The sequence below is a fragment of the Sus scrofa genome, chromosome 1 (assembly GCF_054392235.1).
Source record: "Sus scrofa isolate SSC_HxYL_T2T_F1_AM1 chromosome 1, Sscrofa_HxYL_maternal_Yorkshire_Landrace_v2.0, whole genome shotgun sequence".
NCBI lineage: Eukaryota > Metazoa > Chordata > Mammalia > Artiodactyla > Suidae > Sus > Sus scrofa.
The window spans coordinates 26,207,308-26,233,829 of record NC_139383.1 but is presented as its reverse complement, the minus strand read 5'-3'; the positions used below and the strand labels follow the sequence as shown (position 1 = coordinate 26,233,829).

Here is a 26,522-nt window from a genome sequence, read left to right as displayed (position 1 = left end):
GCCACTGGAATGACTAGATCTGTCTTTAATTTCTTCTTTTTTTGTCTTTTTGTCTTTTCTAGGGCCCCTCCCTCGGCATTTGGAGGTTCCCAGGCCAGGGGTCGAATCAGAGCTGCAGCCACCGGCCTATGCCAGAGCCACAGCAATGCGGGATCCAAGCCGCATCTGCGACCTACACCACAGCTCACGGCAATGCCGGATCCTTAACCCACTGAGCAAGGCCAGGGATTGAACCCACAACCTCACGGTTCCTAGTCGGATTCGTTAACCACTGAGCCACAACGGGAACTCCTGTCTTTAGTTTCATCTACATCATATTGTCTGCTTTATCACTCTGCTTTCCAGTTTATCTCAGTACGTCTAGTTTTACTTGCGATTTGTTGCCCTCACTGGGCCTAAAATAAGGCATGTGTGATAAGGTTCCAGCCAATGTGTTTGGCATCATCTCCATCCTCTGTCTTTATACCTCACGTCTTTCCTCATGACAGTTCCTTTCCTTGGTACATCTGTCCCTTTTCTCTGCTGTATCAGTGCTTTGGTCAAGTGTCATCTCCACTTCTCTGTCTCCCAAAGTTGGGGTGTGTTTTAACCTTCAAAATTATTATGGCGGTAGCACTTACTACAATGGGCTGTAGAGTATAGTTGTGCAGGCATTTATTTCTCCAATAGGGAGTGAGTCTTATGGTAAAGATTTTGTTTGCTTGGTATTTGTGGACCCCCCCCCCAGCCCCAACCCCAGCAGATAGAACTTTGGTGAATAATGGCTTAAATTGATCTTGGGCCTGAAAAGGAGAACACCAAGGAGAGAGGAAGTGGAGCTGGGTCACGATAATGAGGATTATGGACAGTAGGAATCGGGGGCAGTGATATACAGTAGGATGAAGACTTTGAAAGATTTATGCTTTTGAATATGGATGATCTGATTTTTTTTTTTTTTTTTTTTTTTTTGCTTAAAATGTGTCTAATCATTTACATTGGAAGGGCTGCCATGAGTTGCGTTAAATAAGACTTGTTTAATCTCTATATGAAGACAGGCTAGAAATAGAGGCCTTGCATGAATTCTTATTTTATTTATTTTTTTATTTTATTTATTTATTTGTCTTTTTACCATGTCTTGGGCCACTCCCGCGGCATATGGAGGTTCCCAGGCTAGGGGTCCAATCGGAGCTGTAGCTGCCAGCCTACGCCAGAGCCACAGCAATGTGGGATCTGAGCCGTGTCTGCGACCTACACCACAGCTGATGGCAACGCCGGATCCTTAATCCACCGAGCAAGGGCAGGGACCGAACCCGCAACCTCATGGTTCCTAGTCAGATTCTTTAACCATTGTGCCACGACGGGAACTCCGTGAATTCTTTTTTTAAAGAAAACTGTCATTTAATTGATTTTGCCTTGAATATCCTTGTGAGGTGAGATAAAGGGAGAGAGGACATAGGCAAAGCCACAGCAATTAAGTAGTCACAGGCCACAGTCACGTTAGTAACACACTTGTGTTTTAGCCCTGACATCAGAGCCCCTGCTCTGTCATGGTTATCATCAGAGGGTGGAACATGCCTGATGGCGAGACCCCAGTCAGGATGCTAAGGTGCCCTTGAGAGGGGGTTAATCTAGGGTGTTCCTGATCACAAGCACACACCTGTCATCTGGTTCATGTCATCATTTTCTGTCCACATCCCTCTCTCTCTGTCCCTAACCAGATTCTTATCGCTTGTGCCCAGTTCTTAAAATAAATCAGCTTCTCTCTCCCCTTTCCAGTCTCATCTTTATTATTGAGTGTTTCTTTCTTTACATGTTTTTAACGGAGGGGTTTTTTCTTATACATGGCCACTGTTCAGTTGTTGTTTTTTAATACTGGGGACTTTTGCTAGCCTTTGTAATGATCTTTCCCTGTTCATGGGAGGTTCTGCGCCTCTTTCCCCCATCCTCTTAGCTCATTTGTGAAGACGGTACCAGCAGGCTAGATTACAAGATGCTGCCTATCGCTCAGGTTCCTGCTGTGCAGTAATAATGTCGTCAATATGCTTTAATGACCCTGTGAGGAATGTATTTTTAATGGAATTGCCCTCAATATTTAGGTGCTCCTGTTTTCCTTGAGGCCAACGTGCTCAGAATACGAATCTAAACGTCTTACCCTTTCATTATGCAGTGGAAGTCAGACACTTTAAATTAATTTGCTGTCGCCCTAAATTTCCTGCACCCGGTCTGTGTTTTAATCCAGCGAATTAATGCTTACCAGGCACTGGGCACATTAATTGTTTCTCATTTTTGACAAGTCATCTCTGTCTGCTGCATCACCCTTACTAGACACTGGGGGCCCTTTATATGGCTTGTGAATCATGGCGGTGGGGGATGGGCACCCCATGCTTCCAGCAAAACAAACTGCATGTGCTTAAGGAGCCAGCTTCATTGATATGCTTCATTTTAAGGTTTTGTTTTGTTTTTTTTTTTTTTTTGGTCTTTTTTTGCTATTTCTTTGGGCCGCTCTCGCGGCATATGGAGGTTCCCAGGCTAGGGGTCCAATCGGAGCTGTAGCCACTGGCCTACGCCAGAGCCACAGCAACTCGGGATCCGAGCCGCGTCTGCAACCTACACCACAGCTCACGGCAATGCCGGATCGTTAACCCACTGAGCAAGGGCAGGGACCGAACCTGCAACCTCATGGTTCCTAGTCAGATTCGATAACCACTGCGCCACGACGGGAACTCCTTGTTTGTTTTTGCATAGAGCTGAGTGAGTCTTTTGATCTTAGGGACCAGGCATGAGGTATGGAGAGCCATGTTTACAAAGATCTTTTGAACAGGATCAGCATTGGCTGGGTGCAGAGACCCTCAGTTTCCTTCAGACTGTTGCTAAGAGGCCTCCCTCTACACTTGCTGGCTTCCCTCCGGCAGGGGGAGCCGAGCCTTTTCTGTTCCTTCAGAAGCTTGACTGCTAAGTACAGCAACTCAACGCCCTTCCAAGATCTCACGACAGACACCGCTCCCACTTCCTCCAGCCACTGCTGCCCCAAAGCAGCTCTTGCTCACAGAAACCTGGGTTGGTTTGGAAACTTCTTTTCAAACTTGTTCCTGGGTATGAATGCATGGAGTGATGGAAATCAGGAAGTCAATCGTTGATCCTATAAGTGAGGTTGTTAATTAGCTACTTCAGACTAATATTTGCCATTATTAGTTCCATATTATAAAGTATTGTCAGTTGCCATCTTTATTGTCAGTACCTAAAAAACCAAGAGCCCAGAAGGGCCACGTCCTCTCCCCACCTCCCCAGACCACCTCCTCCACCAGCCTCTCACACCCTCTACCTGCCTGCCATGAAACATGGCATAGAAAAAAGAACGAATTCAAGAAAGAGAAGCCATGCAAGGTAGCAGGAAATCACAGTCAGAAAGCCTCATGAGAGGAATCCTTGAGGACCAGTCAGATGCCCTGTGGATATTATTGTCTGATGGGAAGATTAGGAATGAGCAAATAAAAAAGCCATTATGAGATAGGTGCTTGCTCTGAGGTAAGTGACACAAGCAGCTGTGATCGAGGCCATTTTAGAGAGGGGTTCAGGGAGGGCCACACGCCTCCCTGAGGGGGGGAGCATTTGAGTTGAGGCCAGAAGGAGGAGCCATGTGAAGGAACGCGGGGAGAGCCAAGGACAGGAAGGTGTCAGGCAGAGGGAGCACCGAGTACAGACGCATTAGAAGACATGGCTGCTCCCCAGGCCAAATTAGGAATGGGCGACCCAGTTGTCCTCAGCTTTCATCCCTCCTTGAGTTCCAGACCGCAACCCCCAAAGATAAGTTGACAAAAGAAAGCCTTTTCCCGTGAGGCTCTGGGGTGGTTGTTCCCATAGTTCCTCTCTTTTGGCCAGCGTGGCAGTTAGAGGATTTTTATGAAGAGTCAGCTCTTGGCTGTCAGGCAACTTGAGAGTGGACCCACAATGAATTTGTCTAACCTTGTGACTAAAATTGGCAAAGATCCCCTTTTCCTTCAGGTACTCGTATATTTGCTTTCCCTGAAGTCTTGACCATTCCTAGGACTGGCCTGGCTGGTAACCAAGATTGAGCAATTAAGAGAGGCCCCTTGTGCCATCAGATAGTTGTGCCTCTTGGTGTGTGGATTAGGTGTATGTCCAGGGTCAGTGCATTTGCTGGGCTTCAATGCTCTTTTATGCGTTGGGCGGGACCAGAAGAGAAACATTCTCAGAAGGCTGCCGCACAGTGGCAGGCCGGGCTGCAGGCAGGCCATGGCTGTGGGCTTTGGGGACTGAGGAGCAGACACCAGCCAGCTTCACATCTGGGACTACCAGCAAGATAAGTTGCAGTGTTAGGGGCCAAATGGACAGAGAAGAGTCTAGCCTCTTATCGACAAAATTAGAAGCAATTCTTGAAATGTCCTGGGCTTTTATTGATCTATTCCCTAGTAGCTCTGCAAGTAGAAAGCAGAATTTTTAATGGTCTTCAAAGATCTTGTAACTGTCACTGATTCATTGTCTCTATAACTTGGAGAATAATGGAAACTAGGAATTAATATACAAGTGGCAGGCAGTGTTCTGGGGAAGTAACAGGAGGAAGAGGGAAGTGCCTATAAAAGAACATCTAATCCTATATGGATCCAGGAAAGCGATGGGAACAGGAAATTACAGTGATGCTTGGGTCTAGTAAGTCGTAGGGACGGTATTGCATAGTTGGTCAGGGCAGGGAGTCCGATGACTTGGCTTCGGATCTCAGCTCCACAATTTGTACCTGTGTGACTTTGGGCAGCTTATTTAATCATCCTGAGCTTCAGTTTTCTCATCAATAAAATGAAGCCAATAATAATGACACTTACCAGAACTGTGCAGCTGGCTGAGCCTGGCCATTCCGTTTTCCTTATTATTGGACAGACCTCCTGGAATAGTTGAGGAACTAGCCAGTCTTAACAATGGTCCTTCCTTCAGGAAGAAGGTAGCCTTTATAAGTATTCATCTCTGTTTTCTTGGGCAATGTGTGGCCACGAATTGAAGAAACATACCAACCACAGCAAAGGGCAAAAGCCTCATAAGACAGGACTGCACAAATGGCATGTGTGAAATGGAAATTTCTTTCTAAATTTTTAACCCCTTCTCTCTTCCTTCCCCCTCCACCTCTTGGTGAAAGGTTTTACTCTGCATAACCTACACCCCGACCTTTGACCTGAATGGGAGTGCAGTGCTGAAGATCGCCGAGGTGAGTGCCCGCTTTTCCCAGCCTCAAGTGCGGGCCTCAAGTGCTGCTTGTTTGTGCTGCTTGCTCACAGCTGCTTTGCTGTCATGCGGGATAGGTGTTGGGGTGGAGCTGAGCCACAGCGGTGGGGTGAGCCTTCTCGCATCATTACTGAGGGGCATCTCCACTAAGGAGGTGGTCTGTGGGAAGCAGGCTGCGTGGACCACCACTCTCCATCTGAGCGCTCTGCATGCTTTCTTTGCTTAACTTGAGGCTTTAACCATGGAAATAACAGTACTGGTTCTCCTGATTCTGCTGCACCTGGGTATCATACTTACTGTTCTTCCTAAGATTAATTGGAGAGAATTTGATTTTTTTTTTAATGGTTTTTAAGAAACCGAGTATGACATTTAGGGAGATGTGTATGGATTAAATTCCATGCCTGTCTCCTAAACCATGATGAATGCATTTTGTAGTGATCATTGGAAAACCTTCTCTTTTCCATCTGTATTGCAGCCTGGAGTAATAGGTACCTTGGGTGTTCCCAAGAGTAGGTCCAACAGAAAACTTGGCTTCCTGAATGTCTGGCATATATATGCCTGGGGCTTTTGGAAACATCATCATTCCAGAGCTGTACTTTAATCTACTTAGAATAAATTTCCTTCCATTTCTTGAAAAGAATATCTTCACCAGTTGTGTGTTTTGACATGAGTACATGTGCAGACCTCAAGGAGCCAATGATACTCTGAAATTACAGAGAAAAAGAAAGCCTAACTATCAGCAGTCATGGTTATTTTCGAACAGCATTCATCACCATTTATTGAGTGGTCCAGATACATGCTTAGCACTTCAGGCATGTTTTCTTTTTTTCTTCTTTTTCTCATCATTGTTGAGGTGTGATCAACAAATAAAATGTTTCCTGTTTGCCTATATACATACATTGTGAAATAATCACCACAATAAGCTGATTAAAATATCCATCACCTTATGTAGTTGACATTATGATTAGCATTTATATTGGCTGATACATGTGCTTTTACAGTACTGTGTAGCATTCAAGAGTGAAAATTAAGAGAAAATTATTCCAAAAGCAGTAGTTTGCATCCATTAACCCCAAGCTCCCAATCCATCCCACTCCCTCCCCCTCCCCCCAGGCAACCACAAGTCTATTCTCCAAGTCCATGATTTTCTTTTCTGTGGAAAGGTTCATTTGTGCTGTATATTAGATACCGATATAAGTGATATCATAGGATATTTGTCTTTCTCTTTCTGACTTCCTTCACTCAGTATGAGAGTCTCCAGTTCCATCCATGGTGCTGCAAATGTGCTATGTCTAGATACTTACGATGGAGCATGATAATGGGAGAACAAAGTATGTATACATGTATGTGTAACTGGGTCCCCATGCTGTAAGTAGAAAAAAAATTGTGTTGGAGAAATAACAATTAAAAAAAAATGAGAAAACAACAATGATCATCCAGTTAGCGACCCTCATATCTAAAAAAAAAAAGAAAATTATTTTTGAACACATAGAACATTTTTATGGGTCTGTTAAAAGGACAAGCAGCAGATAGCTGATCCCTTACCACAGAATAAATCAGTTCTCAAATGAGTATTTATGTAGGTGGAAAGAACACTTTACCACATTGTGTGTTTCACTTTATATAGAGTAAAAGTAGAATAGCTATCAGTATTTTTAGATGAATATTAAGAGATAGCTGTGAGTGATCTTATCATTTGTAGGTCTGCTTTTTTTTTTTAACTAAAGTAAGAATACTTAACGTGAGATCTTAAACTTTTTTTCTATATTTTATTTTTTTATTACTCAAATGAATTTATCACATCTGTCATTGTATAATGATCATTACAATCCAATTTCACAGGATTTCCATCCCACAGTCCAAGCACATCCCCCCACCCCCCAAACTGTCTCCTCTGGAGACCATAAGTTTTTCAGTGTCTGTGAGTCAGCATCTGTTCTGCAAAGAAGTTCATTCTGTCCTTTTTTCAGATTCCACATGTCAGTGAAAGCATTTGATGTTGGTGTCTCATTGTATGGCTGACTTCACTTAGCATGATCATTTCTAGGTCCATCCATGTTGCTAAAAATGCTGGTATTTCTTTCCTTTTAATGGCTGAGTTATATTCCATTGTGTATATGTACCACCTCTTCTTATCCACTCCTCTGTTGATGGACATTTAGGTTGTTTCCATGTCTTGGCTATTGAAAAGAGTGCGGCAATGAACATCAGAGTACATGTCTTTCAGAGTACATGTCTTTGCGAGTCATGGTTTTCTCTGGATAGATGCCCAGGAGTGGGATTGCTGGATCAAATGGTGGTTCTATGTTTAATTTTCTGAGAAATCTCCATACTGCTTTCCACAGTGGTTGCACCAATTGACAATCCCACCAACAGTGTACTAGGGTTCCTTTTCCTCCACACCCTCTCCAGCACTTATGGTTTGTAGACTTTTGGATGATGGCCGTTCTGGCTGGTGTAAGGTGGAACCTCAGAGTGGTTTTGATGTGCATTTCTCTAATAATGAGTGATGTTGAACATCTTTTCATGTGTTTTTTGGCCATCTGTATGTCTTCTTTGGAGAACTGTCTGTTTAGATCTTCTGCCCATTTTTTGATGGGGTTGTTTGCTTTTTTGGTATGGAGCTGCAGAAGATGTTTATAAATTTTGGAGATTAATCCCTTGTCAGTCACTTCACTTGCAAAGATGTTCTTGCATTCTGTGGGTTGTCTTCTTTTTGTTTAGGGTTTCCTTTGCTGTGCAGAAACTTTTAAGTTTGATTAGGTCCCATTTGTTTTTGTTTTTATTGTTAATACTCTAAGAGGCAGATCTGAGAAGATGTTGCTGTTGTTTATGTCAGAGAGTGTTTGGCCTGTGTTTTCCTCTAAGAGTTTTATAGTGCCTAGGTGTTTCATCCATTTTGAGTTTATTTTTATACATGGTGTTAGGGAGTGTTCTCATTTCATTCTTTTCCATGTGGCTGTCCAGTTTTCCCAGCACCACTTATTGAACAAGCCATCCTTTCTCCATTGTATATCCTTGCCTCCTTTGTCATAGATGAGTTGGCTATAGGTGCGTGGGTTTAATTCTGGGCTTTCTATGCTCTTCCACTGATCTATATTTTGTCTTTGTGCCAGTACTATACAGTTTTGATGATTGTTGCTCTGTAGTATAGTCTGAAGTCTGGGAGCCTGATTCCTCCAGCTCCATTTTTCTTTTTCAGGATCTTAAACTTTTTAAGTGTAGAAGTTCCTGTCATGGCACAGTGGAAACAAATCTGACTAGGAACCATGAGGTTGTGGGTTCGATCCCTGGCCTCGTTCAGTGGGTCAAGGATCTGGCATTGACATGAGCTGTGGTATAGGTCGCAGACACGGCTCAAATCTGGCGCGGCTGTGGCTGTGGTGTAGGCCAGTGGCTACAGCTCTGATTGGACCCCTAGCCTGGAAACCTTCATATGCTGCTGGTACAACCCTAAAAAAGACGAAAGACAAAAAAAAAACCAAACTTTTAAGTGTACAATTCAGCAATATTAACCATAGGGCAATTTTGCACAGCAGATCTCTAAAACATACTCATTTTGTATAACTGAAACTTTATACCCATTGAATAGGAGCTATACTCACTGCCCCACCACCACCCCACTGCCACCCAGCAACCACCATTCTACTCTGTTTCTCTGAGTTTGACTATTTTAGATTCCCCATGCTGGTTTGCTTTTTAAGTGACAAATACAGTTTCTGATCAGAGCAAGAAGCAGGACTGGTGCATAAAAGGCTTGTTAGTTCTGTGCCGTGGGAAGGACATGAAGGGAAACGAGAGAAAGGAAATGCTTGTCTCTGCCTGGCCACCTCTTAGCCCCACCCCCTTCTGAGGAGGGGTGGGTAGAGGGACAGATTGTTGCAGGACCCTCAGGACTAGGGAGGGCCACTAAGGATCCCCGGGCTGCCTCCAAGAGAAGGATGCCTTTATCATCCTCACAGGACCAGGTTTTGAATGATAATCTGAAAGATTGAGATGTTATTCCTAAACAGGGGGCCAGCCTCATCAAGGGTGTTTCCTGAGGGTATCTGGAAGCTGGAGTAAACACTCAGCAAGCCTCTCTGGACAGGATGAAACATCAAAACACAATGGTCTCTACCAAACCCTATAAAGGGAAGATGAAACTTTGTTTTTGGAAAAAAAAAAAAAAAAAACCAACCTCAGCCTAAGAGCCATATAAAAATAAGGGCATTCACACTCTCAGTGGTGACAGCATGGGCTCTGAGTCACACTCCTTGGCTGTAAATCCTGCCCCCTCTCAAGGTGTTGGCTTGGATCCCTCTCTGTGCTTTGTGTTGTTCTCTGTGTCAAAGCCGAGCTCACAGCACCTGTCTCCTTATCTTGTGGTGTGGTGTGCCGATTAGATAAGAGAAATAGAACCCATGTGAAGAGCTTTTAGTGCAGGTCCTGCTACATGGTAAACAATGGGTCAAGGTTGGCTGCTGCTCTTGTGGAGCTGCAGATGGCTGATGACGTCTAGACTCCCACTAAATAATGGGGGTCTGGCTGGGACCCTGAAAGGAGGTGCCATTGATGGGGCCAGCTTCCTAGGACAACAGAACAAGCTTATGCCCCATCCTGTCCACCTGTGACCCACGGAGATCCCTGAGCTGGAAAAGAGTTTAAAGCAGAACATCAGAGTGAAGGTCATGAGGCAGAGGTCAGACCATCCCAGAAACATGCGTTACCTCCCATGGCAGCTTTGACATGTTGTGCAGGATGGAAGCGTGGGACTGTGTTCTTCGGAAAGAAGGACCTGGTAAAGAGCTGAACATTTCCTCCCGTATTTGATAGTAGGGGCCTTCCCTTGACACTGTTCAGATTCCCAGAAGATGTTTTTAAGCCCTGCCTGTCCCACTGTTCTGTAAGAAGACCCTCCTAGCTCCCTATCTATGGCAGAACTTGAGGCTACAGTTTCCCCAGGCCCCACTTACATGCACCACTCTGCTCTGCTGAGTGGGCACATGGGCAGATGCTCCAGCTCAGCAGGGGGCTGGGGACCACTTTGTAAGGACCAGAGTAGCCACCACTTCAAAGTGCTTTTGCCAAAAGGTAGTGTGTGGAATCGCTTCTCCCTGACAGCTTGGACCTGGCATGGGTACCACGTTCAAAGGAATAAGAATAAGAGCTCTTCCAGCTGGCCATCCAGGGGTGGGGACATCTACATGCAGTCTGCTGAGAGAGGCAGAGTGATCCCAGGATGAGCATATGCTAGTCCAGGGGCTCCCTCTATCCAGCAGCACTGATCAAAAAGCCAGTGAGGGAGTTCCCATTGTGGCTCAGGCAGGTTACAAACCTGACTAGTATCCATGAGGACTCGGGTTCCATACCTTCCTGGCCCCGCTCAGTGGGTTAAGAATTAGGCGTTGCCGGGGAGTTCCCGTCGTGGCGCAGTGGTTAACGAATCCGACTAGGAACCATGAGGTTGCGGGTTCGGTCCCTGCCCTTGCTCAGTGGGTTAACGATCCGGCGTTGCCGTGAGCTGTGGTGTAGGTTGCAGACTCGGCTCGGATCCCGCGTTGCTGTGGCTGTGGCATAGGCCAGTGGCTACAGCTCCGATTCAACCCCTAGCCTGGGAACCTCCATATGCCACGGGAGCGGCCTAAGAAATAGAAACAACAACAACAACAAAAAAAAGACAAAAGACAAAAAAAAAAAAAAAGAATTAGGTGTTGCCATGAGCTGTGCTGTAGGTCGCAGATGTGGCTTGGATCCGCCATGGCTGTGGCTGGTGGCTGCAGCTCTGAAATGACCCCCTAGCTACTTCCATGTGCCACATGTGCAGCCCTAAAAAGCAAAAAGAAAAAGAAAAAGAAAAAGAAAAAAAGGCCAGTGAGATCATCACCCTGGAGAGTGCTGTCCTGCTGACAATAGTAGATCTTCATCCACCAGGCTTGGCTGCAGCGGGGCATACTTCCACCAGATGGGGGCTAGAGTTCTGGGCTCACTGTGGCCATTCCCTCTCAGAGTTGGTCCTTCCGAGGAGCTCGTTGTGGCAAGAGTTGGGTACATATACTCAATGACAATGGTACATAGCTGTCCCTAATTCTTTATTTTACTTTTCAGGGCCGCACCCTCAGCATATGGAAGTTCCCAGTCTAGGGCTTGAATTGGAGCTGTAGCCACTGGCCACAGCAGCACAGAATCCAAGCCATATCTGCAGCCTACACCACAGCTCATGGCAACACCGGATCCTTAACCCCCTGAGCGAGGCCAAGGATTGAACCCGAATCCTCATGGATACTCATCAGATTCCTTTACACTGCACCACAACTCCCTGTCCCCAATTCTCACTTAGCACTTAACTCTCTGCCTGGTGCCATTCTACAAACTTTCCCTGTACTAACTCATATAATCTGCACAGCAGTACAGTGAGGCAGGAGCTCCTATTACCCATCTCTTACAGACAAGGAAACTGGGCATGGAAAGGGGTCCAGCAACTTGCCACGTCACACAGCTAGGAAGTGATGGAACCAGGAAGCAAGACTAATCCATATGACAGAGCTTTTGGTCTCTAGACCCTGTAGCATGTACTGTCATATTTTGGTTCTCAAAGGACCACTTTCAGGGCCCTTAGGCTTGCCCTTGTAGGAACTGATTGATGGTCATCCTCAAAGGGCCTACCCCTCCCCTCATCCAGATCATTCACAGGCCTGAGCACCTTGCAGACACCCTGTGTTGAAATTAAACTAAATATTGCCTTTTATCTTTAAAATGAATCATTCTGTTAAGAGACTAGCATGCCTCAGTTAACTGCCAACAGTGATTAAAGATCCGAACAAGAGACCGGCAAGGTCACATAGGTCGTTATATAAAGGCTGACTATTTTCAGTAGCTGCTTGATTAACCTTTGACTTCTCTTTACCATCCTGAAGTTAAACCCTCTCACCTATGGGATTCTTATCATTGCAAAGTATTGGAGGCCTACGTTTATGTTGGTGGTTCTCATCAAAGGCTGCACATTTGAATCACCTGGGAAGTGTTAGCAAAAACAAGAGGCCTAGAAATTCTGAGTTTTTGGTTCTTAGAGGAACCTGGACATACAAAATCTGTAAAAGGTCCCTGGTTAATTTTTACTGGAGAACAAGTTGAGAATCACTGCTCTGATAGTTACTGTTCTCTCCAACAAGCTGTGTTGTAGAACCATATTGAAAGGAATTGTTGTGCTTTAAAGCCTCACTGTGGTCCCACTATAATCAGATGCATGGCAGCACCTGGGACCTTGTTAGAAATTTAGAATCTCAGGCCCCAACCCGGACCTTTGAATAAGACTGCTTTGTAATAAGGTCCCCCATATAATTCATAAGTGTATTAAAGTTTGAGAAGCACTGTTGTTACCAAACTCAGGTCTGCTGCTTATAGCTCAGTAATCCAGTACTGGAGTTCCCTAATGGCTCAGCAGGTTAAGGATCCATCATTGTCCCTGCTGTAGCTCTAGTTATTGCTGTGGCACAGGTTTAATCCCTGGCCCAGGAACTTCTACATGCCATAAGCACAGCCAAAAAAAAAAAAAAAAAAAAAAAAATATCCAGTACTGAGATATAAGTGTTGGGTAAAAGGAAAGATAGCTTTATTGAGGAAGCCAGCAATCCTGGGGAGAAGGCAGCCTCATGTCCCAAAGAGCCACCTCCCCACTCCCCAGATTTTGCTCAAAGATTTTAAAGGGAGAAGAAGAAAGGGCTGAAGAGGGAGTAAACTTCTATTTGCAGAGATGATTGTGTCCATCATGTGGTTCCAAGTAGATGTCATGTCTCACTTGTGATCAGAGCCATAAATCTCTGGTCAGCTCGTCCTTCTGGTTCCAACTAGAGTCTGGGGTCTACATGTTTGTGGGCATCATACAGTAAACTTATTCTATCTGGTAGGGGTTTCAGTATCTGCAAATCAGGTCAAAGGATATGGTTTGAAATATCATCTACAATCGCTTCTCGGCCTTTTGGCTAAGATCAAGTGAAATATCATCTACAGGCCTTGAGAAACTAAAGGCCCTTGATTTTGTTTAATGGCTGAACTACTATTACTTTGTCTTGCTCGACTGTTTTCCTTTTTGCTTCATTATCTCATTTCTTTGGTTAAATTTCTTCTTTGGAACATTGAGCATACTCTCAGTGGTGATCTCTAATAAGGAAGGCCTACAGGGCTAAGTTTTTCTACAAACAAGAGGCCCCTTGGGGTCCTGCTCCTTTATACTACCACAAGTAAATATTGGTATAATCACCTTAAAATAAAATTTAAAGGTAGTGTTCTGCTGGGTTTTTAGACCTAAAACCCAGGCGAGGGCTGCCATCTCTCTTTGCCATACCAGTCCAACCACCCCCACAAAGCAGGGACCCCCACATGGCAGCAGTATCCTCTCAGTGGTGATCCCTAATAAGGGCAAGATTTCGATTCTTCTAATCTCCCTTGTCTTTCATCTCTTCTCCTGCCAGATCATTTCCACATTTTCTCTTTCCCGCTTGTCATTGCCTGATACGTATTTCTTAAATGCTTTGTCAATTTAACCTTCTACAGAGCTGTCCCACTGTTGCTTTTGAATGTGTGTTTTTGACACTAAGGCCCACTGTCAACTTTTAAAAGGGTGGGAGAGATGTCTCTCACCCCAATCCATATTTATGTAATCTGGCATAAGACGAGCATGGAATAGATTTACTTGTGTGAAAAGCATAGTAGCAATTTATAAATATAAGCATATGGACTAGTAGTTAGAGATATTCGATGAAAAATGTATAGGTGATTTCAGAAAAGATAGTAGAATCATTTAAAATCATTGTTTACTTCAGGGACACAGGATAGGAGTAAGCATTTTTTCTTACATTGCTTTCATTTTATATTTCCTCAAATTTGCAAAATAGCTTAGAGCCTTTCAGTTTTTCCACCAACCACAGAAATTGCTTAAGAAATAACTTTTTCATAAACAGAAAGAATTAACCACAAAATAGAGTTATACCACCACAAAAAAATAATCGTATTCTGTAGACTTAATGAAACCCAGTGATTTTGCAGGTTCTCAAGTGCTTTCCATCTGCTAATTTAGCCTTTCCAAAGTTTGCATCTCTATTTTTAGAGCAGGACATTTCAGCCTAAGATTACCACTTACCTCCTGGAAGCTTTCTTTTCTTTTTTTTTTTTTCAATAATGATTCTTATTTTTTCCATTATAGCTGGTTTACAGTGTTCTGTCAATTTTCTACTGTACAGCAAGGTGATCTAATCACACATACATGTATACATTCTTTTTCTCACATTATTCTCCATCATGTTCCATCATAAGTGACTAGATACAATTCCCAGGGCTATACAGCAGGATCTCATTGCTTCTCCATTCCAAAGGCAATAGCTTGCATCTATTAACCCCAAATTTCCAATCCATCCCACTCCCTCCCCCTGCTTTGGCAACCACAAGTCTACCTGGAAGCCTTCTTGGTTATAGCTGAATTGCTCATAAAAATAAGTCTTTAACTTAAAACTTTTTTTTCTATTGTCACTTTTGATATAGCTATGAAAACAATTGATAAAACACCTTAAAATAAATCATATAAAGTTCCTGTAGAAATGTTGGGAAAGAATCCAGACACTCTCTTCTTTCTTACTCTGGGCTGCACTGACTGTTACTCAAGAATAGTGTTTACTCTGAAACCTGTTGATCAGGAAATGGAATGTGTACTTAAGTATGAAAAACGAGGCAGTTTTCCCAAGGTACTGCTGAAACTATCAAAGGATCATTAAGCGCTAAAAATATAAATAAGAGGGCAGCTTTGTTGGTGTATCTAACTTTAATTTGCTCAATTAAACTGCAGTAGTGACAATTATTCCAGAATAACATCTTCCACGATGCAGGAGGAATAAGAAATGTCAACCAAATTTAGAATCGAACCGTTATGAAATATCCATCATGTGTTTTCTATTGAATTTCATGTACTATCATTACTAAAGCTCCATTTGGATACATAGGTCTCTTCATTGGTTGAAAGCTGAAGTCTTAGTATTTTTCTTGCTATTATGTCCAAACTAGCAGATATGTCCAGTGTTCCTATAGTATAGGAAAAAGCTGTGGGAGTAAAAATCTCCACTTTCTTGGGGTTAAAGAGGAGGTGGTGCCATAACCAGAAGCCCTATGAAGCTGATTGAAAGATGATGAATGATACTGTTTCTATGGTAAGATTTGGGGCATATTCTCATGCTTGCTTGGCAGCTGCTCTATGGGATTTTTCAAAGTGATTAAGCCTTGTTTGTAGATGTGTATTTGCTGGTTTGATCTTAGTCATCAGAAACTTCTTCCAAGTCTTTGACCTGTAGCATGTTATCAAGTTCAAACAGAGTCTATCTCAAAGACCTTTTTTTATTTTCTCTAAGATTTTTACTTTCAGAAACCTCCCCCTTTTTCCCCCACCATGCCCACAGCATGTGGACGTTCCCGGGTCAGGAATTGAACCTAAGCCACAGCAGTGACAATGCCACATCCTTAACCACTAGACCACCAGGGAACTCCCTTTTTTATGCCATCCATTCACCATCCCTCAATTCCAAAACAGTGGTCAATAATGGTAGCTACTGATGGTTAAGTTCCTAGGGCATGTCAATACATAGTATTTTATATACATTCTCTTTTAATCTTTACCACAACCAAGAATATATAAAGAATCTCAAAGAAAGGGAGGTATATTTGCTTGCCTAGTGATTTTAGGCCAAGAAAGCCCCCAGGTGGATGGGAGGGAGGGGTCTCTAAGGTGGAGTCTGATTGCACCCACCTCACCACATGCTTCCTTTATAAGCAACTCAGCAGGACAGCTGTTCCCACTGCCATCTGGGCTTGTTTTTTTCTACTTATAGAAAAAATACTTTTTTAGTTACTCAAGTCTTGGCTTTCTGTATTTCAAATATGTGCTCTTAACCTCTCTATATATTGCTTCCTGGCTACTCTCACTCTTAGAAAATGTCAATTGAATCTTGCCATATTAACATAGCAACTGACAGAAATTCTTGGGATTCTTATCCACCTTGGACCTTTACCAGGCATTTAGTTAGGGAATGCCTGCATAGTGCTTTTACATGTGAAGCACAAGTACTGATGCATTTTACTTTTTTTGTGACCATAGATTTACTTGACCATTAGGCATATGCCACTTTCTTGGGTATCTTTACGTATCGATACTCAGGTTTATCTTTTCCAAACATTATGCTACCATCAGAGGATATGGAATTTAGCAGTCAATAGTCCCACTTGTTACTCCAGGAGCTTAAAAACACTGAGGCTCAAGACCTGCGGCCAAAGATTCTGTTTCAGTGGTTCTAGTTGTCAACTAAATTATTTTTTAATTGGACTCATCTTGAAATATTCAGGGATGCTTTTTTAAAAAATTCTAATATGTTAGCATTTTTCCTGAGCCATAGCTCAAATAAAATAGTTTACAATGAAAGAGCAGATATAATCTAGAAGAAAAGTACACAGATGACTTGGTCCATTCATCTTAGAAGCATCTTATTTATCATGTTTTCTTTAAGAGGTGATGAGGGGAAAGGATAGCCCACCTAGGGGCAAGAGAACCAGCCAAGTGAGCTAGCCCATGCCTTAAGACCAGCCGAGGTTACTGGAGCTGTGGAAATCCCATTCCAAGGAGCTTCTCCACTTTTCTTTCCAGAAACTCTTTCGTTCCTTCCTCGTGGGCCTGTCTCTTTACTCACTCTGGTTTGACTGCTCTTGGGATGGGCTTTGAGCAAACCAGTCCTCTGCAAGAAATTCACCACTTTCCTTTAACCTCTGATGTGCATAGCTCTTGAAGAACTTACTGAGAATAAGGCACAGTGAGCAATGCAGAGATCTTTCTGCTTCATTTTGGGCTTGTTCATTGGGCAGAGGCTAGAGTTCTGTATACCAAGCAGAAGGCTCTGCCTGAGAAGGTGTAGGAACCAAGGGACTGAGGTGCTTTAAGCCCTTTAATATGCCAGCTGAAGCCAAGAAGAACACGGAAGAGGAAGAGGAAAGTCACAATCAGTTTTCTGTGGCTGCCTGGGCACTTTAAGAATTTCCTTGTACGTTGAGATCCAAAAGGAAACCAACAAATTTCCCTACCCAAACATGGTAATTACTTATACAGATATTTCTTAGGAATAGTAAAACAGCTTCAGTTCACTCTGGATGTATGTGTGGGTGTGCCCGGGTGTTTACATCAGCAAGTGCCTCCTGTTGCATACCCACCTGTTACTGCTGTTCACCTGGGAACAGCTGAGCCACTGAGCTGTCTTTGTGATTTGACATAAAGTTTAGATTTAAAGCGATAATCAGAATTTCCTTTGGTTCTAATGTGATCACTAAGCATTCATCATCTTCCATATATGAGACTTTTCTGCTTTCTTGCAGCTTTCTTACTCTCTGATCCTCTCTATTTTTTTCACCATAAATTGTCATCTCCATAAAATTTTTCCAATTGGAAACCCACTAGCTCTTCTCTTTGTATAGGATCATTAGTCCATACCACACACTGTTTTAGCAAAGCTGTGCCACTAACAGCATTCAGATAGGAAAGAGAAGGTAAATGCACAGTTCAACAAAGTGAAGGTTTTACGTACTTTACAAAGTTAAGCAAACTTGCACTGCAGTAGCTTCTTGAAAATTTATTATCACTTTGGACAATATGTATTGAATATCTGCTACATTCTACTATAATTTAATAGTAGTGATTCCACCATGGTTGTAACCAGGTACTGTTATTTATCAGTCTACAGACTTGGTGCTATATAAAACTTGCATTGCTTATGTACTGGCTTGCAGACTTGCGTTATCTTGTTCTTTTTCCTTCTGCTCTTGGGGTTTGTTTTGCTTCATTAACAATGTATGTTTCTGCCCTCAGTTGTGTCTAGCATGCTGTAAAGCTGGATGTCCACAAATGCATGAAATGCTCACAATGTTCTCAGGCACCTCCTCACTGCCCTGTGTCTTCGTGCGTTCCCTGGAGATCAGGGGCCTGTGGCTTTTCATAAGGTATTTGACTTGCCCTTTGAGCCTCCGGCAGAGGTGCCCAACTGAGGCTTTTTAAGAGTTCTTCTGCACCATGAAAGCAAAGGGCATGGGGAGGTGGAATTGATATTGGAAGTACGAAAAGAACAAATTGATGAGCCCCTTTCCCGGAAACTCAGCCTGACTTTTGGACCTGGTGTTCTCTGAGGTTCTCTGAGTCTTTGTGCTCATCTCAGCACTGGCCAGGGTAGAGGAAGACAGACATTCACAATGGGAGAAATCACTGGCCTTGAGTTACAGTGGTCAGGCTTATCATGGAAATCCTAGTTCTGCAAACCTTACTGATATAGCAATTTATTATTAGTATAGCAAGTATAAGAAATTTTTCTTTAGAAAACATCAGGATAGCTGATAATTTCTTTCTGGCTACCTAAAGAGAGCGATATTATCAGATGCATGGTTTTTTTTTGTTTTTTGTTTTGGTTTGGTTTGGTTTTTTGGGGTTTTGTTTTTTGTTTTTTTTGTTTGTTTGTTTGTTTGTTTTTTTTGTCTTTTTCGGTCCATACGTGCTGCATATGGAAGTTCCTAGGCTAGGGATTGAATCGGAGCTATAGCTGCCAGCCTGCAGCACAGCCACAGTAATGCCAGAGCCAAGCTGCATCTGTGACCTGCACCACAGCTTGCGGCAGCACCGGATCCTCAACCCAATGAGCAAGGCCAGGGATTGAACCTGCATCCTCATGGATACTCGTTGGGTTCTTAACCCGCTGACTCACAACGGGAATTCCTAAGCCGTTTTTTAAAGCAGGCCAAACTCACCTGCCTTTTCCCTTCATAAAATATCTCTTTTAATCAGTCATTTGCAGTTTTATACTTTTAGTATAAAACTCAACATTAAAAATGGTGGTGACTTGGGATGGAAATGCTATAAAATTGGGTTGTGATGATTGTTGTACAACTATAAGTGTAGAACAATTCATTGGGTAATTTAAAAAAATGGTGGTGACATTAGAATTCCAAGAAATGCATTGGTATTTGCAGAGTTCATCTGTTTACAGCACTGTTTGTATTGCTTCAAATCCAGTTCTTCATGTGTGCTTTCTTTCTTGGATCTTAAGTGACTGGTAGAATTTTTAAGGGAGCCTGTATATGGCTCTCAATACATGTTTCTGTTAAGTGTGTAATTCAGCTCTCAAAATAGCTACTTTTTCATTTTTAATGCTTCTAAGGCTTAAAATTCCCCCTTAAATTTATAATGTCAGAGCTTAGCGGTCTTAAAGATCAGCCAGTTATAAAAATTTCTTGGGAGAGTATAAGATTTAAGGAAAACCATTAGATCTTAAGGTATAAGTAATACAAGTGGTCCTAATTCACACTGAAGAATTTGGTTGCATCGAAGTGGAACATCAAACTCAGATTATTTTCGCAGTTTTTTGTTTGTTTGTTTTTGTCTTTTTGCTATTTCTTGGGCTGCTCCCACGGCATATGGAGGTTCCCAGGCTGGGAGTCTAATCGGAGCTGTAGCCGCCGGCCTACGCCAGAGCCACAGCAACGCGGGATCTGAGCCGCGTCTGCAACCTACACCACAGCTCACTGCAATGCCGGATCGTTAACCCACCGAGCAAGGGCAGGGACTGAATCCGCAACCTCATGGTTCCTAGTGGGATTCGTTAACCACTGCGCCACGACAGGAACTCCCCCCCCCCTTTTTTTTTTTTATATTCACAGTTTTTAAACTGTTTCATTGTATGCAAAATTAAAAGCCTTGCAGGGTTAAAACACCCTTTTTCCTAAGTATGTATAAAGTGTACTGTTAAGGACATTATATTCCATGATTGTTTGAGAAGATGAATTTAAAACTGACATGCCCTAAATGGTAGTTTGAAAAATAAATATTTTGGAACTTACTCCTATTTTTTTTTTTGCTCCTTTTTTTAAATAATGAATTAATCTAAGCCAACTTCCAAATATATTTTTGAGTTTTCAATGCTCATTTGAAATATTAAGCATTCAATAGGAGATAAATTAGACCATTAGAAATTATTTAGCCTGTTAATGTCACCGAAAAGGTTATCGTAATGAGGCCTGGCAGAAAGGTCTCGCTTAAGCAGTAGCAGCAGCAAAGGTTAACATTGAGATTCTCTCCCGTCTTAGTTATCAGTCATCAAATTAAATGTGTTCATTTAGGTGAGAATCTTGTATTTTCATTGTAGATAGTCTTGGAGTTATTCTTAGAAAAGTAGTTTAGGTACATTAATCCCTTTTTTTTTCTTTTTGTGGGACTAAATAAGCCTGGAAAATGGAAAGGATAGCATACCTTGTGGAGAGGAAAAAGTGGGCAGATTTAAAGCACGTGTTTATTCTTATGCTCATCCCTTTAGCTTCCAAAGAATTAGAAGTAATAAAATCTGAAAAGTCATGACATGTGACGTCATCATCATATGAGGGATTTCTTTTTTCCCTCAGACTGGGGTTTTCCATGCTCAACTAGACAGACTCGCAAGATCCAAATAGGCCACGTCTGGCATTATGTCCACTTAGCAGGGTGGAGGAGAGGGAACAGAGCATTTATCTTTCACAGGAGTCCTTGCTGCACTCCAGAGGCCAGTCTCTAGCTCTCAAATAGCAGCTTAGGAGCAAAAAGATGCGTGCCACCTCTACGGGTCCAGAGTCACCTTGGGGATCCCCAAGTTTCAACTGTGTAGGAACCAATATTCTCTAACAATCCCATGAGCTGAGCTGGCAGTTCCCTCAGAGGATGTGATCAATGACAAGTGTCAGTCACTCAAGGAAACTTCTTGCCAGGTTTGTATAGTTTGATCACAGTTTTCTGAATTCTAATTCTGAATGCAGCTTAGTAATTGGGAGATATTTTTATCCTAAACTAGGCTGCCTGGTAACATAGCTGACGTGTCCTACGCTTTTATCATGTTTTCAGAAGAACACAGCTAGAGAGTTAATCCAAGGTCAAACTTGTTTATAGAATAGGAGAAAGTGTTTTAATAATCCTTTCTCCATACTTCATTACTCGGGAGGTGATAAATTCCATTCCTGTTTTGCATGAAGAGAACTTTTCCTCATTACTTACCAGCCACTTGAGTTTGTTCTAGATAGAATTATTTGTCATATCTAAAAATATTTGTTTTCTTCTGTGATTCTCAGAATAATAAGCTTCTAAGAGTGAGAATCTTAAGGGAAATACTACTTGTCCTATATGATTAAAAGCAAATACATAGTAGGGATTTTAAAATATTTAATAGGACTCATGGATAACTAGTCCTAAATCAGGCTGACTTTCTGTTGGAAACGATTTAACATCCTCTCTGATTAATTCTAAAGCGTGTTGGTAATGAACTGATATCTACAGAGCGTGTATGTTGCTATCTTATTTCTTTACTAGGTGTGCATTGAAACATACATATGTAGCTGTCACCAGCGTAGTATAAACACTGCTGTGCGGGCAACTCTCAGTCAGATGCTGAGTGACTTGACTTTACAGTTACGACAGAGGCAGGAGAATACGGTGAGCCTCCCAGTACCCATACATTCATCCTGGTCTTGCCAGTGACTACCTGTGACTGTATGCGGAGTGTCCCACATCCTGTGTGCTCTCCCCTCCCTGGCCAGGGCTGCTTCCTACCAAAACATTAGGAAGGGCTGGCTTGGTTTAGAAGAGTATTTACTTATATAAATTACGCTCTTTAAATGTATTTCTGCCTGTTGTACTCCCAGTCTTGGAGAGTTATTTTTCCTTATGGTTTCTGTCATTTTTCTTTTTTCTTTTGTCTTTTTAGAGCTGCACTCGCAGCATATGGAGGTTCCCAGGCTAGGGGTCTAATCGGAGCTGTATCCACCAGCCTACACCAGAGCCACAGCAATGCCAAATCCGAGCTGCATCTTCGACCTACACCACAGCTCATGGCAACGCCAGATCCTTAACGCACTAAATCGAGGCCAGGAATCGGAACCTGCAACCTCATGGTTCTTAGTCGGATTCATTTCTGCTGCGCCATGATGGGAACTCCGGTTTCTGTCATTTTTCAATAATTATTTTAAAATTCACTATTCTTTTAAAATCATTTTTTTGAAAACTTCTCAGACTGAAATATTTTCTGTAAAAATATTACCATATTAATAATTTGAAATTAAGAACAATTTCTAGCAGTCAACTACACACTTTGAGGTTTGGTGTATGTGTTTCTTTCTGTGAAATGAAAGGCTGTGGCAGGAGGTCCCCTTCACCTGCTGGTGCCATCAGGGGAAAGCTGAATTTGTCTCCTCTCTGTCATCAAAGCCCACTTGGCGCTTTTGGCTCAAAACTGGAATAGATTGTTTAAAATGAGCCTTCCTGGGGAAAATGTAAATGTAATCAGCTTCCTGTATATAATATCTTTTGGGAATGTGAATGAGGAGATGATTCCTTTCAAAAATGTTATTTTATTTTTGCTTTTTAGGGTCACATTCGCAACATATGGAGGTTCCCAGGCTAGGGGTTGAATCAAACCTACAGCTGCTGGCCACAGCCACAGCAACTTGGAATCCCAGCTGCATCTGCGACCTATACCACAGCTCACAGCAATGCCGGATCCTTAACCCACTGAGCAAGGCCAGGGATTGAACCCACATCCTCATGGATAATGGTCTTGTTACCACTGAGCCACAACGGGAACTTCCAAAAAAAAAATTTTTATTTTAAATCTGCCTCTCTAATAATCCATTTTAAAATTCTTTTAAAATATGTGGGTATTCTGAAATGGACACTGTATTAGTTTTGGTTTTTTTTTTTTCAGAATAGGAAGTCTCAATTGCAATCCAAATATCTCAGAAATTAATTTTTACAGAAATTGAGTTCATGTTTAACATTTCTTTTTTTTGAACTTCAATTATTTCCCATTTTTAACTTCAGCTATTTTCTAATTTTTAGAAAATCCCACAGTTGAGTGGAACCTTAGAGATTATCTAGTCAGGCTCTTTTATTCCTCATAAAAACAGATGGGGAAGATGAAGCCCAAAGAGGTAAAATGGAAATCTAAAATTAATGAGTTTATCAATGAAAGAGTCAGAACGAAACCCCTAGTCTCCTTACTGACTCCCAGTCCAGGTTATTAATATGTCGACTGTGTTGATAAAAACAGCACTAATGTGAAGAAACAAATATTGATTTTCTTTTGGGTTTTTCGTATGTCTACAGCCCAGTTCTATTTTTAAAAATGCTTTAACTTGAGATATTTTCATTTCATTAGCTTTTTATTGAAAATGATTCCATTTTTACTAGGCTTTTGAATATGGTGGACTGGGAACATTAGTTTAAAAGAAAATCAGATCTTTAAAAAAGAGACCACTAGTAGGGGAAAAAAATGTTTTGAATGGAAATAAACCTAAGAGGTTGAAAATCCTTATGTTAAAATATGCAATCATAATTCAGCCTTGCAGAATGGCATCATGATGGGAAATACGATATTGACAATAAAGTTCTGAGATGAAGCATTTGTGGAAATTTTGTAGTTTCAAAATGATTGCAGTTAATTATTTAATACATTTTAAAATTTTTAAATAGGAGAGTTCTAGATTTTAAGTAATGTGACTCAGCTTTTTAGTTCCTCTTGCCCTTCTGTAAGAATGGTAATGGTATTATTTGTTGAGGTCTGAATAAAGCTGGAGGGTTATCTGCCTCTGACCTGTGCACTGTATGGCTGATCAGCCTTCTGGTCCTGCTCATCACTGACCATCTGGACTCACCCCAACCGGAGGCAAGATCCCAAATTAGAAGGAAAATTAGTGTTTCCTGTTAATTTCCTTTCTTTTACTCATGAGGTCCCAGGAGATGTTTTTGTGTCCCAGAAAAACAGGATTCTCAGGATGCTAACATTTGAAGCAGGGGTGATGTCTGCTAAAGGGAGACATACGTTTTGCCACCTAAGAATAAAGAATAGTTATTTATTAAAGGTATTAAAGAGGAATGGTCCCTAGGAATGGTGAGGCTCTCTCTAAAGAGGCAGGCTGTCTGTTCTCCCATGAGACACATAGCATTATCTGGGGAAGGTGTGGATAGTGCTTAGCATCACTGGAAAGACATCCTGAAGCATCTCAGATTTAGCAAGTCGTAAATACAATGGAAAGAAAATAAATCTAGAATGCCAAAAGCATTAGCATGAAATGTTATGTTCAACCTGATGTCTAGCCCCACCCCCACCCCCAACTCCCAGGATAGATTGTGCAGTTTGATTTTGTGGCCTCAAAAATCCTGAGTTATTACCAAACTTTATTATTGAATTGTTTAAACAGACAAAAGTCATTGTCAGATTGTTGTTACTATTTTTAAAAAGAAAAAAATGCCACATGTAAGTACTCGGGGAGTAGGTAGTAGTAGTTCTTCTGTCCTTAAAAATGATTCAGATGTATTTCCTCCAGAAAATACTGTTCTGTACTTAATATTTAGCCATGTGCTGAGCTCCAGGCACTGACAGAGCAGTTCTCAAAAATGCCATGGAAGCTGCTGAGCTTGCAAATTTATGAACAGAGACTAGTAGAAATATGTGCCTGTAACAAGTTTTTTTAAATTATCACCAACGCGTGATTTATATGTCTGGTAATTGACGTGAAAATGCCCTTTTCTTATCTCCCAGTGCTCAGAGGCCACCTTCCTTCTCAGCTCAGTAGTCACTGAATTCTCCCTGCAGCGGGGAGTAAGCCTTCCTACTAGTAAATGTCTTTTCCTTCCTGTTCTCCTTTCCCTCAAGGTTCTGTCTCTACCCTCATAGTTCTGGATCTACCTAGCAACAGCCTAGAGAGGCTAGTCTGGTCAGATAGTCGGAAGTTAATATGCATCTGACCAGCAAACACCTTGGACCCGTATGTCCAGGAACCTGATCCTTCTCAAAAACGTGCAGTCTGTGACCTTGGAACAAATTGTTCTTGGTGCACAGAGAACACACCTGTTTAGGCAGGTATTGCCCCAGGAAGGAAGGCTCAAGTGCACCATGGGGCTTAAATTTCCAGGGGGTGGTGGACTCTTGAATGGATTATTTTTGGAACCGATAAACGGCACTTCCAGACCTCATAGCCTTTTCTTGAGTACCATGAGTAATGGACTGCTGTCAAGAGCTGGAGGGTGTGCCTGGTAAGTTAGCAGAGCCCAGAGCTCTCAGATGATATTTGTTTCCTAGAACTTGCCATTGTTTAAGAGTAAGGGTATTTCTTGCCTGAATCTCCTAATGGTCCTGCGTGTGTCTCCCTTACCAGATAATTGAAAACCCGGACATCCCACAGGAATTCAGGAGTCAAGGTACTGGATTTGATTTTTGCATGTTCAGCTTAACAAGCAGGTGGAAGTACGCCTGCTGTGTGTTTGGTGCGCGGATGTAAAGCTGAGTCAAAGCTCTCGGGTTGGTTCACTGTTCTCCTTGGAGGTTCTGCTTAGCTCTAGTCAGCCATTGTTTCCGTCTGTTCCTACACTATGCCATCCATACCTATCCCTGTTCCAACTCTGCCAGGGAAATTAACTCTTCACACACCTGCCTATTGGGCTGGGTTTTGTAGTTACTCTGCTCTTCAGGAAGTCAGGTTTATTAATTGTTCAAGTGAGAGCTGGAATAGAGAACTGCAGAAAGCTGCTTGGTATAAAGTGCAATGGCACCTGAAGTATGTTTGTGAAATACCGATTTTTTGATATGAAAAATGAGTCATTGCACAGGGGATCCTGTGGAAGGACAGACAGCCCAGTTTAAGTAGCGGATGAAATCAAGGTAAGGATTTTGTTCTGACCCAACGGAAAGGAAAAAATAGAGATCCACGTATAATGGACAAATATTTTGATTTCTTAAAAATGTCCGATGGTATTGTTTTCTGAAAGAGAGATGAAAAAATCAAATCATCTGATGAAAAATTGCAATACAAGTTTTCAGATTTTATTCAGTCACTTATTTATTTATTTATTTATTGTCTTTTGTCTTTTGTCTTTTTAGGGCCACACCCGAGGGATATGGAGGTTCCCAGGCTAGGGGTCTGATAGGAGCTGTTGCTGCTGGCCTACACCACAGCTACAGCAATGCCGGATCCTTAATGCACTGAGCAAGGCCAGGGATCGAACCCACAACCTCATGGTTCCTAGTCGGATTCATTTCCACTGCGCCATGACGGGAACTCCCCAGTCACTTTTTTAAATGTTAAGGAAAATCTGCTTTTCTTTCATATTTTTGCCAGTTAATCCATGGGGAGATGGAGGCGGGTAGAGAGAAAATGAAAGAGAAGGAATGAAAGGGAGAGGAAGAGGTAGCCGAACAGACAGAATTAGAAAAAAAAGTTAAAGAAATGAGGAAGAGTGATGCTTTAAGTCA

General features: G+C 42.2%; 1 protein-coding gene across 13 annotated transcripts in view; it reads left to right on the top strand.

The window, feature by feature from the left end:
- Window positions 1-26,522, top strand: part of ARFGEF3 (ARFGEF family member 3) — a 186,356-nt gene that overhangs the window by 60,263 nt on the left and 99,571 nt on the right. For 6 of the 13 annotated variants that reach the window (XR_014845343.1, XR_014845341.1, XR_014845342.1 and 3 more), the window contains 3 exons: window positions 5,126-5,194; window positions 21,587-21,709; window positions 25,429-25,471. Coding sequence is in view for 6 of the 13 variants with exons in the window: in XM_021087436.2 (XP_020943095.1) it covers window positions 5,126-5,194; window positions 21,587-21,709; window positions 25,429-25,471 (235 nt within the window). In the remaining 7 variants the exon portion in view is untranslated. Of the gene's footprint in view, window positions 1-3,531; window positions 3,784-5,112; window positions 5,195-21,586; window positions 21,710-22,010; window positions 25,307-25,428; window positions 25,472-26,522 lie in introns of those variants that run through there. The other 7 variants (XM_021087441.2, XM_085024884.1, XM_085024876.1 and 4 more) reach the window with 5 other exon arrangements.